The sequence below is a fragment of the Bos mutus genome, chromosome 1 (assembly GCF_027580195.1).
Source record: "Bos mutus isolate GX-2022 chromosome 1, NWIPB_WYAK_1.1, whole genome shotgun sequence".
In the NCBI taxonomy this organism is placed as follows: domain Eukaryota; kingdom Metazoa; phylum Chordata; class Mammalia; order Artiodactyla; family Bovidae; genus Bos; species Bos mutus.
This window is the reverse complement of record NC_091617.1, coordinates 88,979,566-88,996,428: the sequence shown is the minus strand read 5'-3', so window position 1 is coordinate 88,996,428 and position 16,863 is coordinate 88,979,566. Positions and strand designations below refer to the sequence as shown.

Sequence of the window (16,863 nt, the reverse complement as noted above, 5' to 3'; positions counted from 1 at the left end):
AAAGCTAAGGCAGAGTGAGCTCCTGCGTATCAACAAAACATAAAAGACTGCATCATTATTCTTATTTCGTTTCAGGGTATTAGAAAGTGGCATCAGTAGCACTTGAGACAGTAAGACATTTTACTAAAAAGCAAGATACTTTGATTTTCCAAAGCCTTCTAAACTGCAGCAAAGTCTATGACTTCTGTACTCCAATTTCTGAGTACAATTTAAATAATTATTAATTACATTTAGACTCTGTTTAATTAGATGACAAAGTTCAAGATTATGCTCAAGAATATCCTAAAAGCTGCACGTAGAACAATGTCAATTTTTAACTGGAATGTTGCCTATGTTCTGAATTTTTTTGTGTGAGACCAGGTGCTCTCTGTTATCCTTAGGTATTACATATGCACTTATGATCTTCTCAAATACCAAGAAAACAACCCTAAAGTCATCCTTAATAGTGTTTCGGCACTTATCGTTAATATATATTTGCCCTAAAGGAGGTCCATACTTCAAATGCTCTTCTTAAACACATGCTGAATTGAACAGTAACTTTTTTTAAATTTCTAGTTGCAGCATTACAAAGCAGCTTAAAATTATGTTCAAAACTACTCTTCTTCTTCCCCTCCCTAAAACAACTTCTTCCTTAGAAACTTTTCATCTTACCATGCTACACCTCAGGTCCTCCTCACTTCCCGTCAGCCCCTGGCATTCCACCATTCGCCAAACCCTATCAACTCTCCCTCTCTGGTCTGTCATCAGCTTTCCTTGTGTGCTCACACCTGGATTTTAGTCCCCCATCATCCTTTACCTGGACCACTGCTGTCATAAGTTCCTTTCCTCTCTTCCCCAGTTAAGTACACTTGCAACACTATGGCTAGAAGACTACTTGTGAAACAAAAAATGATCATACCACTCCTTACTTGAGTACTTTCAACAATCCTTTTGGCCTTCATAATCAAGGTCAAATTCTCTAAGTGTGACACACAGTAACTTTTGCAATCTTTACCCTACTCATCTCTCCAGGCTTATCTCCCCACTTCAACCAAGACCTAGAATATACTGTGCTATCTCATGCCTTTGGGCTTTATGTGTTCCCACGCACTTTTCACCTATGTGAATAGAGGTGAAGTCCTTCCTCCTGCTGCTCCAGGATTGGTATTTCTCTTCTATACTAATCCTCTAATTTGTGTATGTGTAGCATTCTACGGGTTGTGTGTATATGTATGATTAATACAACTGGGATGTCTGAAGATGGGGTTAATGTCTAGTAATCTTTCTATTTTAGGAAACTAGATGTCACCTAATTTTACTAGTGTTCAATAAACATTTGTTAAATCAGAATGCAATTCTACTATAATTTATCTTGGCACATCAGGAAATCTATGAATCCAGAGAAAACATATGACTTAAATCTCCCTTGAAAAACTAAAACTTGAACCAGGGTTATGCCAAAATATATTTGCATTTATCTGTAAATATATATGCAGGCAATACTTTTTCAGGGACAGCTTTTGATCCACATAGTAAAAGGCAAAAGGCATCAACTCACAGTCTGTGAAATGCTTAAGTCTAGCCTGCTTGCCTAATATAGCATCCCTTCTTTCCAGGAGTCAAAGCAAAGCTGATATAAATAATACTTTGTATAAATTCTCTACAATCAAGTATTCTACACATTCACTAGAGGGATTAAAATCTGGGAGATAGAAAAGGAAATCCAGAGAGGAGTAAGGCAAAGTTCAGTATGCAGTAATTCAAGGATATTCAGTGGTCGGGACCGGCAGTGGTATGGGGGTCTGTGTGCGGTTACTTCTGAGGCCACGCACTGTCCCACGTAAGAAATGAGACCACAAGACAACCATTTTCTACATATGGCTTGTTTCAGGAGTTACCTCTCTTGGGATGACAGGGATGGTTTCCTCAAAGGGAAGTCAAGTCTTTCAGAGCCTGTCAACTCTACTTTGCAAATGGAGGGTATACGAGCATGAAAAAGGGCTCTGAATATGGCTATGGTGTAGGGTATCTGAACAGGGCCGGGGGCGGCGGGGGAGTGGCGGTGAGGTGGGAGGCAAAGCTTAACTACTAACACGATACAGTGCCCTATATGGAAGTAAAATCTGACTTACACAAGGCCCTCTTCTCAGCCTCAGGTCAGAAAAGCCCAGAAAATTATAACCCTGCTTCCATCACCACATACCCTCTTGACCCCAAATCTGTTTCCAATTCTATCCTACAGACCCAGAATTTTGTTTAGTACAAAAAGTTCCATATTTAAATGAGTGAAGGTTTTAGAAAAGGTAAAAAGAAGTAGAGAAAAAAATGCTACATGGGACCTTGTAAGTTGAAAAGTTAGATGGACCTAACACTTATTTAAAAAAATAAAAAAAGGAAAGGAAGAAAGGAGTGAAGAAAAAAAATTACAATACCAAAACCCAAATACAACTGTTAAAATATTTTATTTCCTTTTGTCCAGCACAATACACTGGCTATGCAGTTTTGTGCCCTAATTTTGCCCTTTATATATATATATATATATATATCTCTGAATATTTTATATGAATTATATTTTCTGAAATAATTTTATTATAATATTCATCCAATAAATGTACCAGCTAGTAAATTATTCACCCCATGGCTGGACATTTGGATTTTCCAATGTTCACTCTTTAAAAGACTCTTACTTCAAATATCTATGTGTATAGGCTTTTGCCATGTATATATATTTTTTTCTTTAGGATGGATTCCCTCAAAAGTTGAAGGGGACATCAGCACTTCAACGGAAGTTCATGACTGCCAAACTGCTTTTCAAAAAAACTGTACAAGTTTATGAAGCCATCAGCAATTTATACGTTTCCTTATATGCTTACTACGCTGGTTATTCCTAAAAAAACAAAAAGATTACTATTAAGATTGAACAAGTTCTCTGTTTGGCAACCATTAAAGGACCTTTGTCTTCTAACAAGTTTGTCAGTCGGAATGTGTAACAGGAATTTCCTTTATCAGCAAAAAAAATAGTTATTCAGTTTACAAAAAGAGGAGAAAAAGTGATTGGATAAAAGTATAGTTAATTATCAGCATTTATGACAGCTGCTTGCTACTTATTGTTCATTAGTCATGTGTACAACAACTGTATGTATCAAATTAATGCCACTGCATATTTTATTATACAACAAAACTATGTACCTACTTGCAGTTTTGTAACTGACCATGTACTCACAAAAACTGAAAGACAAGACTCATGGTGGCAGTATCAGATGCTGACCTTTCCTCTCCATTTCTTCATGGTGAAAGGCACATTACTGATAGCCATTTAATCTAAACTCCTTCCAGCCTGCTGTTAAAATCTGTTTATAAATAGCACCAGCGGAGGATATGTAAGAAGCAGTGTTTATCTAGCCCAGTTACCTTTATCTGAGTTAAGAGAAACTACACTATCATTTAACTGCTGATACTCTACTGGCCATTGGAGAGGTTAATACAAAAACCAATGAATGAAAAAGACAAACGAATGGGCTGTTGGGTATTACAGGTCAGAACCATAAAGTTATACATAAACATTCTGGCTACTTTGTGCCCACTATGATCATTATGATCATGTTTAGATTTCCAAATTAAGTGTGTGTTTGATGCGTGACCTTATAAACAAATGTAACATTTTAAGCAAGCATCATGTAAGAAGTGGTGTGGTGCAAGGCCTATTTCCTGGGAGAAGCAATATCCTTTTGAAAAGAGTACAAGAGTGAAGTGGGGTGCAGGAGAGACAAGATCTTTCATGAAGTGAATACTTTAAGCCTACATATATCATCACCTTCTCATAAATGGAGACTATATGGCAAGATGAATCTCAGTTCTAAAAACATGAGGATTTTTAAAAATAACAGTATTCAGAATCACAATCTAGAAAATTATTCAGTAATAAGGACATGTTGTTTCTGCATTTTCCAGTTAGTTTTCAATCATAAAATGCAACTGTTTCATAGTGTTCAACACAGGTTCATCTATAAGCTACTAAACATGTAATAGATGACAATAAAATCTAGAACCAAGAATTCTCCCCTAAACCAAATACACAATTCAAGCAAAATTTCATCTTATACAAAGCAACAAGAAAAACGAGTGCCACAAAGTTCACAAATAATTGCCTGGAACAATTTCGTTAGAAAAAAATAAACAACTACAGGAGAGTCAAGTGACACAAAGCGGGCAGGAGTGAGGGGAGGGGGAGAAAATTTAAAAGATGCAAAGCAGCTTAGCTCCTCTAAAACTAACCCTGCATCAGCTTCTCTTGTATACAACCAACTATAATATTAGTATTTATTCTACCTACCATTGCTAAGTATAAGTTATTAAGGTGATCAAGTTATTAATGTCCTTGGGTAAATGCTAATTAAAGGGAACACACTGAATCAAATCAATCATTAATTGTAGCACTACATGTCAAATCCAAAAAGAAAAAAAAACAAATTTTATTCCCCAGGAAATATTTGTTAAATATGAAAAGTCTAGTTCATAACATCGCAAAATGATAATGATCAAAGTAATATGCTCAGGGTGAATTTTCCAGAGATTTAAATGAGAAAGATAGAAGGTTCCAGCAGAATAAAACTATACTACAATAAATTTTTCTCTTAATTGGTTTTAACAAATAAGGAAGGATGGCTTATTTCAGACAGAAGTTTATAAAACATTTGAGGCTGAATACCATGCTGTAGTTCCTTTTCAGCAAGTATTACTAACAAATTTTATAAATGAGAAAATGGGAGCTCTGAGAAGTTATGTAACCGGGGGTGGGGGGGGGGGGACTTTTACAGGTAATATTTTCTAGTACTGATAATAGTCATAATAGGAGATTTACCACATAGTATATGAAGTATTTAAGATTAAAACAAGTTAAGTGATTTTATTACCTCAGGAGATGGATCTCAAGATACTGTGAATATATAACACCTTCTTGTCAAGTTCTAATTATCCTACGACTAGTACAGATCCATCATTAATTGAGCCTAAGAACCACTTGGAACATCTGTAAAATGCAAATTCTGGGGCCCACTCCTAGTTCTCTTAAGTGATAGTGATGCAGGTGGTCAGAGGATCAAACTTCAGAATGCTGGTTATAGGTGGTTCTTAAATTTATTGCAAGCTGCCTTTCTAGAAAAACTGTCAAGTCAAAATGTCATCAGTGTAGTCTGATTTTCCCCTATAAATTCATAATGTAAATAGAAAGTTACCAATTTTATAAAGGGACTGGTGTTCACATTTTAGACATGTGGCTTAACATCATACTTCATCACCAGTACACCGTATACAGTTTTGTAAAGAATACACAAAGCACAACTAAGAACACAGTTAACAATTACATAGGATTTAATATGATAAATATTAGTCTACCATACAAGGTATTTAAAAAAAATATCATTTTTGCTTTACGTTTACTGCAACATAAAATACCTTAAAACAAAATTTAGAAGCATTTTTTTCTGAGAACATAAGCAATTTTAGGACTTTTGATAAAATCACTGGACACTTTCATAAATTAACCCAGATTATTATTTTACTGTCCCTTTTACTTGCTATATTTTCCTGCAGCGATATAAAACATCATCTGTATTTCTCATCCACTGATCCTTCACACTATTTTTCACTTTAGTGTCTAATGCCTCAAAGCTCTGACTTAACTGGGGGTTGAATTCAAAGGCAGAAAAAGCAGAGTTTGTTCTGCCTCAATAACTTCTTTCTGCTATCGTCTAAAGTACTATATAACAATATCCAAATGTGAGCGTATGTGCTACAGCCCATGGGTCACTACCTTTTCTACTTTATTAATAATCATTATATCTTACGCAAAATATTCTACAGATTTTCTCTTTGGATCTGCCAGTATACCAACTGAAAACAAAACAAAACAAGATCTATCCATTTCAAAGCTTCATAACAAGTTATCCTGCATTCTTGGTTACTTTATTTTCTTCTTTTTCCCTCCCGGCCCTTGTTGGATATAATTTTCTCAGCTGTTTGAAGCCAGAGAGGAGTAGTGATGTTGCCTGGGAATAGAAAATCCCCACCCAAGAGAAAAGCTCAGAACTGGAATGCAGCTGGGAGTATCTCAGTAAGCAGATGATCTCAAATCTAAGGCCTTGTTTAAATTATCTGCCTAAGAAAAGGACAACTAACTAAGCCCTGGAAGAAGAATAACTGGAGTTTCAAATCAAAATCGAAGGCTCAATATCCTACTCTATTCCTTTCACTCCTCTCCCCCAAAAAGTGACTAAACCAAAATTATCTTTTTATACCAAACTTTACCTTAATTAACATCCCAATAACTTTAAGTTATAATTCCTAAAATTCACACTCCAACATTTTCAACCACCAAATGATTCAATCTCATGTTAACAATCTAACTTTCCACTGCAGTCAATCTTTTCCACCATCTTACGTTCCATCCAACCCAAGTTTTTCCCTCTTCTAGTTTTTATTTTTTCCCCTTAATCCAGCCTACATTTTCCCTTGCGATATTCCTTCTTTTTTAGGATAACACCTCTTAATCTGTCTAGAAAACTTGGGAGATCACTGACTAACTTAATATTTATAACAAATAACTTTCAGTGATTTATATTTACTAATCAGCTCCCGATGAAATACATTATTAAGATTCAGGTCAAAGATACACTTAACCAACTGGGATGAGCCAAAAGCATTATGAAAAAGCAAATATAGCTTTTGAAATGCTTATTGCAACTAGGACCAGTAACATTAAGCTGAGAATTATGAATATACATTATCAAACTGATGGCATCTGAGAATTTATATGTTCCTACCAACCGTTTGCAATAATCTCACTTCATTACAAATTATAAAAATGATCTTTGAACAGTGAAAGCCAAACCACTTGTTACAAATATTTGCCTGAGATGATTCCAACATATTTGAAAGAGTCAGAGAGTTAAACCATGCAGTAACACATAGCTTTAAAATGGCAGTCCAGACATTAAGGAAACATACAAAGTTCAACAGTTTGGACTGGTACAAATTTCAAATGCATAAAAGGTTATTTTTAGGATATTAAAATAATTTGAGGCCTATTTACTTTATGAATGTACTCACCTGACTCTTGCAAGTATCTATATACCAAGAAGTTGACCTCATCACTGCTTATACTCATCTTTATTCCCACTTAAACCATGAGGTCACAACACAGGATATAACCCTAAAAATAAAACAAAGTTAATTAAGTATTTTCTCAATAAAATATTTTTAAACAAAATGTAAACAATGTTGTAAAAACCATTTGATTTTATTAAATAATGTAAAATGAAGGTTTTGATATTGCCTAATAATAAATCCTAACAAATAAAGATACTTCCAATAGTTAGTAGAAGATTATACAACCAAAACACAGCTGGGTCTCTTTTTCTGCAACATATTGGTTAAAAAGGATTAAAAATTTACAAAAGGGCCTCCAGTATCATATTTAATAATTATATCAAATAGCATAAAAAGTTGTTCCTCTCTTCTCCTTAACTGTAAAAAAGAGTTTATTTTAAGGATCAGAAAATGAATCATATAGGAAAAGACTGACTTCAGACTATGGGATTGGGGACCAGCCATCCATGCTGGTTTTGTTTACAAAATTTAGTAGGATTAAGTCTCTATTTTCTCAACATCTAATCTGCAATGTTCAAGTTTCAAAAAGCTCTAGGTATGCATAAGGCAGACAGGTTGGAGTACAGTTCTGAAAACTCAAAATTCTCAGAAGGAGGGAAAGAGGGAAACTGACATATAGCTTAAATATATCCTAATTATACATAACTGTTCTCATGCCACAGAAAGGATTTAAAGTAAACTTTTCTGTACGGTGCCCAACAGTAAATATGTTAGGCTTTGCCAGTCATATAGTCAGTGTCATAACTACTCATCTGCAGTTGTAGTGCAAGAGCAGCAATGACACACGAATGACTGAGTGTGGCCATGTTCCAATAAAACAACTTATCAACACTAAAATGTGAATTTCATATGATACTCTGATGTCATAAAATATTTTTCTTTTGATTTCTTTTTCAGCACTCAAAAAATCAAAACCCTTTCTTAGTTTGTGGTCCTTATAAAAGGTCAGTGGGCTGGACATGGCCCACAGACCAGCTTCTCGGTTCCTTGTTTAAAAAAGGATACGCTGACATCTATTCAGTATAAGAAAGAAAGAAAGTGAAGTCACTCAGTCGTGTCCGACTCTTTGTGAACCCATGGACTGTAGCCTACCAGGCTCCTCAGTCCACGGAATTTTCCAGGCAAGAGTACTGCAGTGGGTTACCATTTCCTTCTCCAGGGGATCTTCCGACCCAGGGATTGAACCCGGGTCTCCAGCATTGCAGGCAGACGCTTTACTGTCTGAGCCACCAGGGTAACCCCAGGCCTGTGCTGACTGTCCTACCACATCATTGATCTCTTGTAATGCAGGGTAACAATATATTTAAACCTCTCAGATTAATAAGAACTGAGCAGGCTTCTAATACAATAGGAACTGCTACTGCTGTAGATCTGGAAAACCTGGTAACTGAACACTCATCAAGCTTATCTCAGAAACAAAGGAAGACAAACAAGGGGGTAGTAACAATTCCCCCAGTGAACACACACAGAGGAAGCCCTAACCAAATGCAGTGGTCTGGGAATACATCTCAAAGGAAGTGTCTTCAGTGTTCAGACCTAAAGGACAGACAGGAGAGTGAGAACATGAATATCTGGGGAGGAAGGAAAAGAACCGAAGCAACTCAGTGAGCAGTTAACAGTCACTGGAAGGGCTGGGTGAAGAAAAAGAAACAAAATGAAGTGAGGCTTGAGAGGAGCCTTGAAGGAATCACTTTCGAGAAAACAAGGAAGTAAAAAGCAGAAAACGCAGGGAAGTGGTATGATTTACATTTTTAAAAGACCATCCTGAATTCTAAAATGAAAACTAGAAGGAAACTGGACTGAGGAGAGGGGGCCAAGTTAGGAAGGTGCTGGAGTCACCTAAGAGAAGACTGAAACCTGGACGGGGGCACTGGAGTTGAGGAGAACCCCGAGAATACTAGGATTCCAAAGATACTTAGGAAGTAGCAGACTCATGGAGAAGGCCATGGCACCCCACTCCAGTACTTTTGCCTGGAAAATCCCATGGATGGAGGAGCTTGGTAGGCTGCAGTCCATGGGGTCGCTGAGGGTCGGACACGACTTCACTTTCACTTTCATGCATTGGAGAAGGAAAGGGCAACCCACTCCAGTGTTCTTGCCTGGAGAATCCCAGGGACGGGGGAGCCTGGTGGGCTGCCGTCTATGGGGTCGCACAGAGTCGGACACGACTGAAGTGACTTAGCAAAGCAAAGCAGACTAAAGGGTGGGGGACTTGATACAGAGCTCAGGAAAAGAGAAGAAGCAAAGGTTTCTTTTAGGACATCTGGACACGCAGTACTTCATTTACTGAAATGAGAAGCCATGGAAGAAAAGTAAATACCATCCTCATGTGAGGAAGAAGGCACCTCTTCCCATTTCATCGCCTGAATGTGATCATCTATACACGCCACACTGAACAGAATGATACAGGTGAACACTCCTCTGATGACTAGCTCAGGACACCTCATCCAGAGGCCCCTGTGGCACACAGGAGGATCTGAGCTCTGGAGGAGACCCTGACCCACAGGAATGGGTAACAATGTGCTTGGAACACAAAGTAGGTGTAACACAAGAGTCAATCCTGAAAGCCTGGTGACTGAATGATTTAAAAAATAAAACCACCACACCCATTATATGATTACATATAATACCCATTATATGGCAGGCATTAAGTCACAACTTGACCAACCATGGACATCTGTCAGGGAAACACTGAGTCACTCACTGATTGATGAAGAGGATCTCCCAAAATGAGTTCAATCAGGTAGAATCCTAGTGAAACAACTAATGAAGAAAATAAAGAGTATTCTTTTCCTCTAAAATATCATTCAGTCTAATTTTCAAATAATGAATAATAGAACTGAAGTACCTAAGAAGTACAAATTTTTTTAAATGGCTGATTCCGATACACAAAGGTCACCAAAATGTCTCAAATTAAAGCAGTTATCAGTAGTGCTTCTGTATCATTTAATGTATCTCAGGGCAAAGAAAAACACAAGTCAAAATTATATAAATTATTGTCTGTAAAAACTCTCATAATAAATACATGTTGGTGGCATACTTTTTTAAAGTCAACAAGAAATACCAAACATGAAGAGGAGAGTTCTTGTCTGTTCAAATTGCTGTGAATGGGTTTATTATATTGATCAGAGTACTGTATTAGTTCCTGTAACCAAAAGTAAATTTTTTAAGAGAAAGGGGTAAACTTTTCAAATTTTAAAAGGGTTACTCTAGCTTTAGTTTTACTTCAGCTAGCTCATACTTTCAGAGAGAAAGATCACTGTTTTCACTTATACCAAACATACCCCTAGGGCAGACAAGTGAAGTGAAGTGAAGTCACACAGTCGCGTCTGACTCTGCAACCCCATGGATGGAGTAACCTGTAGCAGGCTACTCCATCCATGGGATTTTCTAGGCAAGAGTACTGGAGTGGGTTGCCATTAGAGCTAAGGCAGGAGAAGGGGACGACAGAGGATGAGATGGTTGGATGGCACCACTGACTCAATGGACATGTTTGAGCAAGCTCTGGGAGTTGGTGAAGGATGGGGAAGCCTGGAGTGCTGCAGTCCATGGGGTCACAGTCAGACATGACTGAGCGACTGAACAACAAAGACCTAGGAATAGACACATGAAATAAAGCTGTCCCAAGCCTTGCAGGATGGACAGTTTTCCAGTTACGAGAAACATAGAAACAAATGTGGCCTTAAAAAAAAAAAACAAAACAGTGAAGTTAATACAACTCTGTATTAAGTTTCAGTCATAGCAATGAAACTACACAGGCTCTTTAGACCTGAGTTTATCCTCTTATAAAGACACTCAATTCAAAAAAAAATAAAATAAAATAAAGACACTCAATTCTAGAATAAGGTTCAGTATGAAATTAGTCTGTTTAAATTCTAACATCAGAAGGACACCTGAAAAGAACAGGAAATACTAGACGTTAAAAACAAACAAGACAACGTTAAGACATTTCCTGAGTGAAAGCTTCAGTTTTCACTTTCAAAACACCTAAAAAACCTGGATGCCAGAGAACAAAAATTAGAGAAAATGCCACCACTTCAGTAGTGGACTCACTGCAGCTTTACAGAACAGGTCCATTTTGATTTGTTTGTTTACACATCTATGCTGTAGTCTTCACCTGCCCCAAGTGAAGACCAGATACGCAGAGACTAGCCACAACCGATCTTCAGAAGGCACACAAAAACCTTCCTGCCATACCTCTTCCACTGTGGTATCTTTCAGAACATCTATCTTTAAACAAGGTCACAAGATAACAGTAAGACACACATCCAATCTACCCTGTACAAAACAGGTATGGGCCTCGATATCACGTCCGGTAGAGGTACCAATGTATAAAAGAAGTTCTGCCTCAAGGAGCTGATAGACTATTAAACAAGACATCCAAAATAAGCACTTCCTAAAATCACAAAACACCTATTTGTATATTCTGCCTGATCATACTTAGCCCTAAAAAGTAAATGACCTAGTTCTAAACACACACACACACACACACACACATATATATACATATATATATTAAATATCTCTGTACTTTCTTAACTCTCAGAAACAGCTTGTAAAATCATAAAAGCTTTTATTCAAACCTCCATCAGTTATGGGCAATGAAATTACTTAATTCAAACCCACAGCTATATTAAAGCAGCCAGAGTAAAAACAAAAACTACAATCTTAACTAACATTTAGCTGAATGTTTATATGTAAAACTACACTAAATACTCTAATGTTTAGTATGAACTATTTTACTTTAAGGCTTCATAGACAAAAATCTATCAAGTATTACAAAAACAGGGCTGTTGATGTAAGTCAGGTATAATTGCTTCAATAAATATAAATACACATGGTATTTTCAGCATCACAAAACTGAGTTCAGCATTCACACACTGGATAACTGCTCCAAATATTTAACCATCTCATTTGTTCTTCTATATCTGGTACCACATTTCTGCCTCTGGCCTCAAACAGAACAGACATGACATTCTTTCTGATACCATATCTAGAGCATATCAGAGTCCAACTATGATCCTAAATCACACTATTTTAAATCTACAAGATTGAAAAAATAACGAAAGCTATGGACAAAGAAAAAAAAATCAAAAGCTTTTCTGAAATCTCATACTCACAACACATTATTTAGAGGTCTGAAAACTTCTTGCAGGCTCTAAATTCAAATGCACAATCAAAATGTCCTAATCTTAGAAAAATAATTTAGTTCAAAATGTAGTGGTAGGACTTTCTTGGAGGTCCAGTGGCTAAGACTGCACTCCTGATGCAAGAGATCGGTTTAATTCCTGGTTGGGGAACTAGATCACATATGCCACAACTAAAGATCCCGCAACAAAGATCGAGTGCCACAGCCAAACAAATAAAAATTGATATTAGGAGAAAAAATCAAAAACCGAAATGTACAGTGGTGGCATATTATCCCATGGCAGACACATTAGTTTCATTTTTGATTTGCTCAACATTTAGATGATTTTAAATTATTCTAAGACTCCTATAACAATATTTATGCTTCAAGTTGTTTCTTCATCCATTTCTTTTGGTAGCTGTGCATTTATGAATAGTCCTCAAGATCAGGAAAAGTCCCTAAATTACTGGACCAAAGGGAAAAGATAAATAGCTATTTTGATTCTTAATGAATACCAACAAATTAGATCCACTCAAAAGACTGAACCAATTCAAGATCCCTCCAGCTGAAACATTAGTTAAAATATTCAAGGTAACCAATTATAAACAACAGCAACAAAAACACCCTGGCCAGCCATAACATTAGAAACATTTTAAAATAATACTGAACATTATGGAGATTGTGACAAAACAGAAACTGTATCTTTATACACAGTATCTACAAATACTGGTCATAGCTATTAGTAGAAAAAAGAGCAACAATATTAAAAGCTGCTACAAGAACTCTGATGTTAAAATAACAAATAACTGTCAAACAGTGTGACCTTGGACACCTTCAGGATACCCTTCTAAATAAATGTTAATAACACAGGGGGACCCAAGTGACTGATATGCTGGGAGTCCATCTAGCAGAAAGTAAGATTCAGGCTTTTCTGGAACTCAGCAGCTGAGACATGGTGTGGTGGTAATTAGCAAGATGAAATCTGTGGCTTGCCTCTTGTAGAATCCACAGCCACTGTCCAAGAAAAGACAACACAGCAACTGCTTTCCATTTGGAGAATTATTCCATTCTCAGCCCTGTGGTTTAAATGGACAGACATCCTGATCCAAAGAAAGGTACTTAATTTGCTTAAGCCAACCAGCAAATCATACCTTTGGTTTAGGGTTGACACCACTCCTCCACATATCCCATGTGTCTCAACTCAATCATTCCCAGAAAGTGAAACACTAGTAGAAGACGTGTTGATTTCTATAAAGTCAACCTCCTTTCAGAGAGGAGTGGGCAGGCAACAAGGGCACCATGGGAAGCTTGGGATGAATGTGTATCACTGAGGTCAGAGTAGAGATATCAGAGGCAGAGGAGGGGGCCAACGCAGAAACAAGAGAAACTGTGTCCTTATGACATTAAATGTCTATCTTTCAATTAGATCAAGTACTATCTGAAGTCAATTTACCACTATATTTTGGTTAAAGAACTCAAAAATGAATTTTATTGTCTGATCTAAAAGATTTGTCAGTTGCAACCAAAGGAGGGCAGACAACCAAGAAATGTTTTACAACAAGAAAGTGCCTGAAGTTAGTGATGGATTATATTTGGAGAAATAAGCGGAGGGTAGAAGGGGTGGGTGTGGAGGGAAGGTGGGTGTGGAGGGAAGGTGGGTGTCTAAAATCCCAATTGTTTCCACATTGGAAAGTGGACAGACTTACCTTCCAGAAATGGGCTGCCTAGACAGCACAGCCCTCTGGGGAGTCCCACTTCGTATGTGTTAAACTAGAGGTAAAATAAAAGACATCCCAGCAGAAATGCTCCAGAATATAGTATTACAATTTGCTGTTCATGGAAAGTGGTACCTCTGGTTCTGCTGTCTTCATACAGGAAGGTCACATTTTCAGCTACTTATATTACTTTGGGGTGATAAACCAATCCAAACAAATGCTGACTACATGCATTTGTGGGGGTGGGGTAATGCAAGTGAAAAGTAATCGCAACAATGGCCATGCTAAAGCCTATAGGGATAAAACTCACTAAAGCACTATTTTTCTGACATTTATTTTATTCACTCAGTTAAAGTAAAATGAGCACTTCCAGTGTGTAAGGCACTATGACAGATGCTGGAAACATGGCTAAACAATGTAAACCGTGGCCAGATCGTGTGACTTTACAAGTTGCTGGGAAGAAAAAGAACAATTCCAACTATAAATTTTAATATACAGATTTATATATTTAGAAATGTCATTCAAATATTACACCTTCTTCAGAGAAGGAAAAAAAAAGTATAGAATTAATAATGTAAAAGAATGTAATAACTATAAAAAGAAACCAAATTCTTAGTACCAGGAGGTTCTAGGAGATTGCTAATTCCAAGGCATGACATATGTTGCCAAGGACCCATGGACACCACAGGGTATCACTACACAGCTTACACGGACCTTGGTATCAGTGGCAGTCCTAAACAGTCAGTCAGCCACTGCAGTCAGAAGCAAACAAATTGTAGTATTTTGCTATATAAATAACAGCTTCTAAACTCATGAAGAATCATGCATCAAAACTTGTTGGGTATAAGTTCTCAATCTGTCTGTGGAGTAAAGTAACAGTTCATCCACTGGCACGCTGCCTCAATGGGTTATCATAGGAAACTGGCAAAATGTCTTGTTAAAACTACGTACGTGCGTGCATGCATGCGAGGTTGCTGTAGTCGTGTCTAACTCTGCGACCCTATGGACTGCAGCCCACCAGGCTCCTCTGTCCACGGGGATTCTCCAGGCAAGAATACTGGAGTGGGTTGCCATGGTCTCCTCCAGGGGATCTTCCCAAGCCAGGGATCCAACCTGCATCTCTTATGTCTCCTGCATTGGCAGGTGGGTTCTTTACCACTAGCACCACCTGGGAAGCCCACTGGAAACTGTCAAACTGTCTTATTAAAACCATGACACACTGCAAAAAATACCAAACTATGAAACTAACAACACAAAGTGTGTGGAGGGGAAATGAAATAGAGTGAGGAGAGAAATTAAATTAGTTTACCCATTAGTGACGTCATTGGTGCCTCTAGAATTTATGCTGAGGCCCAACCTGCAGGATTTTAGAAAGTGACTTTATTTGAAGAGGAGGTCTTTAAAGAGGTGATTACATTAAAGTGAAGTCATTAGAGGGAATCTTTCATAATGTGAATATAACCCAACATGACGAGTGTCCTTTTATGAGGAAGAGACACCAGGAATGCATGTGCACAGAGGAAAGGCCATGTGAAGAGGCAAGAAGGCAACCACCTGCAAGTCAAGGAGAGGCCTCGGGAGAAACCAAACCTGCCAGCACTTTCATCCTGGGCTTTTCCAGAACTGTGAGGAAATAAACTTGTTTTATAAGCCACTCAGTCTGCGGTATTTTGTTATGGTGGCCCTAGCAAACTGATACACACCCAACATCACAAATTCTGTAAAACTCTGATCATTCACTGGAGACTTTTAAATTACTGATGTTCACGATTGCCAGGGCCTGTCTTTTCAAAAATTTGCCTCTATTTTTAGGAATCTATCCTGTCCTGTAATTGCCAAAAACAGTTACATGTCCTGTAATTTGTCGAAGTTGATGACATTAACAGGATACATCAGCACTTCATAATCTTCTGCCGCGCAATGCCCCTTTGTTCTCCCTACTTCCCAAGAAACACACTCACAAACAGCACACACGCACACACAAAATGCATTATTCTTCATTTCCCACTTCTTTAAAAATAATTAAAATCCTACTAAGGTAATAACACATTTGTGTACATAAAATATGGTACAATGAAGAGGTGTACTTTAAGACTTAGCTCTGAAGTCTTTGACAGATAGCTTAAAATGTGTATAAACTTTTACGATGCTAAAGCTTAAAAGATTTCACAGAATTATATTAGACTAAATGAAATCATATTTACAGAACTTACTCTTGAAAAACTGCAAAATACAACAAATCAGGATTCAAAGAGAGATAATCTCAAGAAAAAAACATTAAGCTCTAACTGCAATGTGTATCTCAGCTTATTTTAGTACTAACCAAACTTAAAATATAAAACCCTATACAATAAAAACTAATTATTTGGCTGATTTCTTAAATATTAATGACAAACAGCAGCATATGTTCTTTTTATAGAGCCTTAGCCCTGGACTACAACCACGGTTTATTTGCCCAACATTTTAACGACGTCTTTTCATATACTAAGTCCAAAGAGAAGCAAAGAATTTTCTTAAAACAAACATTCTACCACTCTTGACAGTCAGATAAATGCTAAATTTAAACTATATTTTTAAAGATACAATCTCGTGAGATAATTTTTATTCATACTATTAAAAAGTAAAAAATATCCTTTTAAGCTAATTAGTTCTATATCTCATTTTCATGAAAGCATTGTAAGGGTATCTTTAATAATTTGAATATAATGTTCTAGTGAAAAGTTTACAGTATCCACTCCCAGCCCTCTCCCCAAGAGAAACAAATACAATTTTAAAAAAATAGGCAGACAAGATAGTTTTTGAAGGGAAATTAGCAGGTACTGGCATTGACTTTTACCTTCCAATTATGGCACACGAGCATCTTTCAGATAATTT

General features: G+C 37.1%; 1 protein-coding gene across 4 annotated transcripts in view; it reads right to left on the bottom strand.

The window, feature by feature from the left end:
- The window catches only part of TBL1XR1 (TBL1X/Y related 1), a 181,073-nt gene that overhangs the window by 37,288 nt on the left and 126,922 nt on the right, over positions 1-16,863 (bottom strand). For all 4 annotated transcript variants that reach the window (XM_070372992.1, XM_005908024.2, XM_070372993.1 and 1 more), the window contains one exon: positions 7,087-7,189. In XM_070372992.1, the coding sequence (XP_070229093.1) occupies positions 7,087-7,144 (58 nt within the window). In that variant the 5' untranslated portion in view covers positions 7,145-7,189. The remainder of the gene's footprint in view (positions 1-7,086; positions 7,190-16,863) is intronic.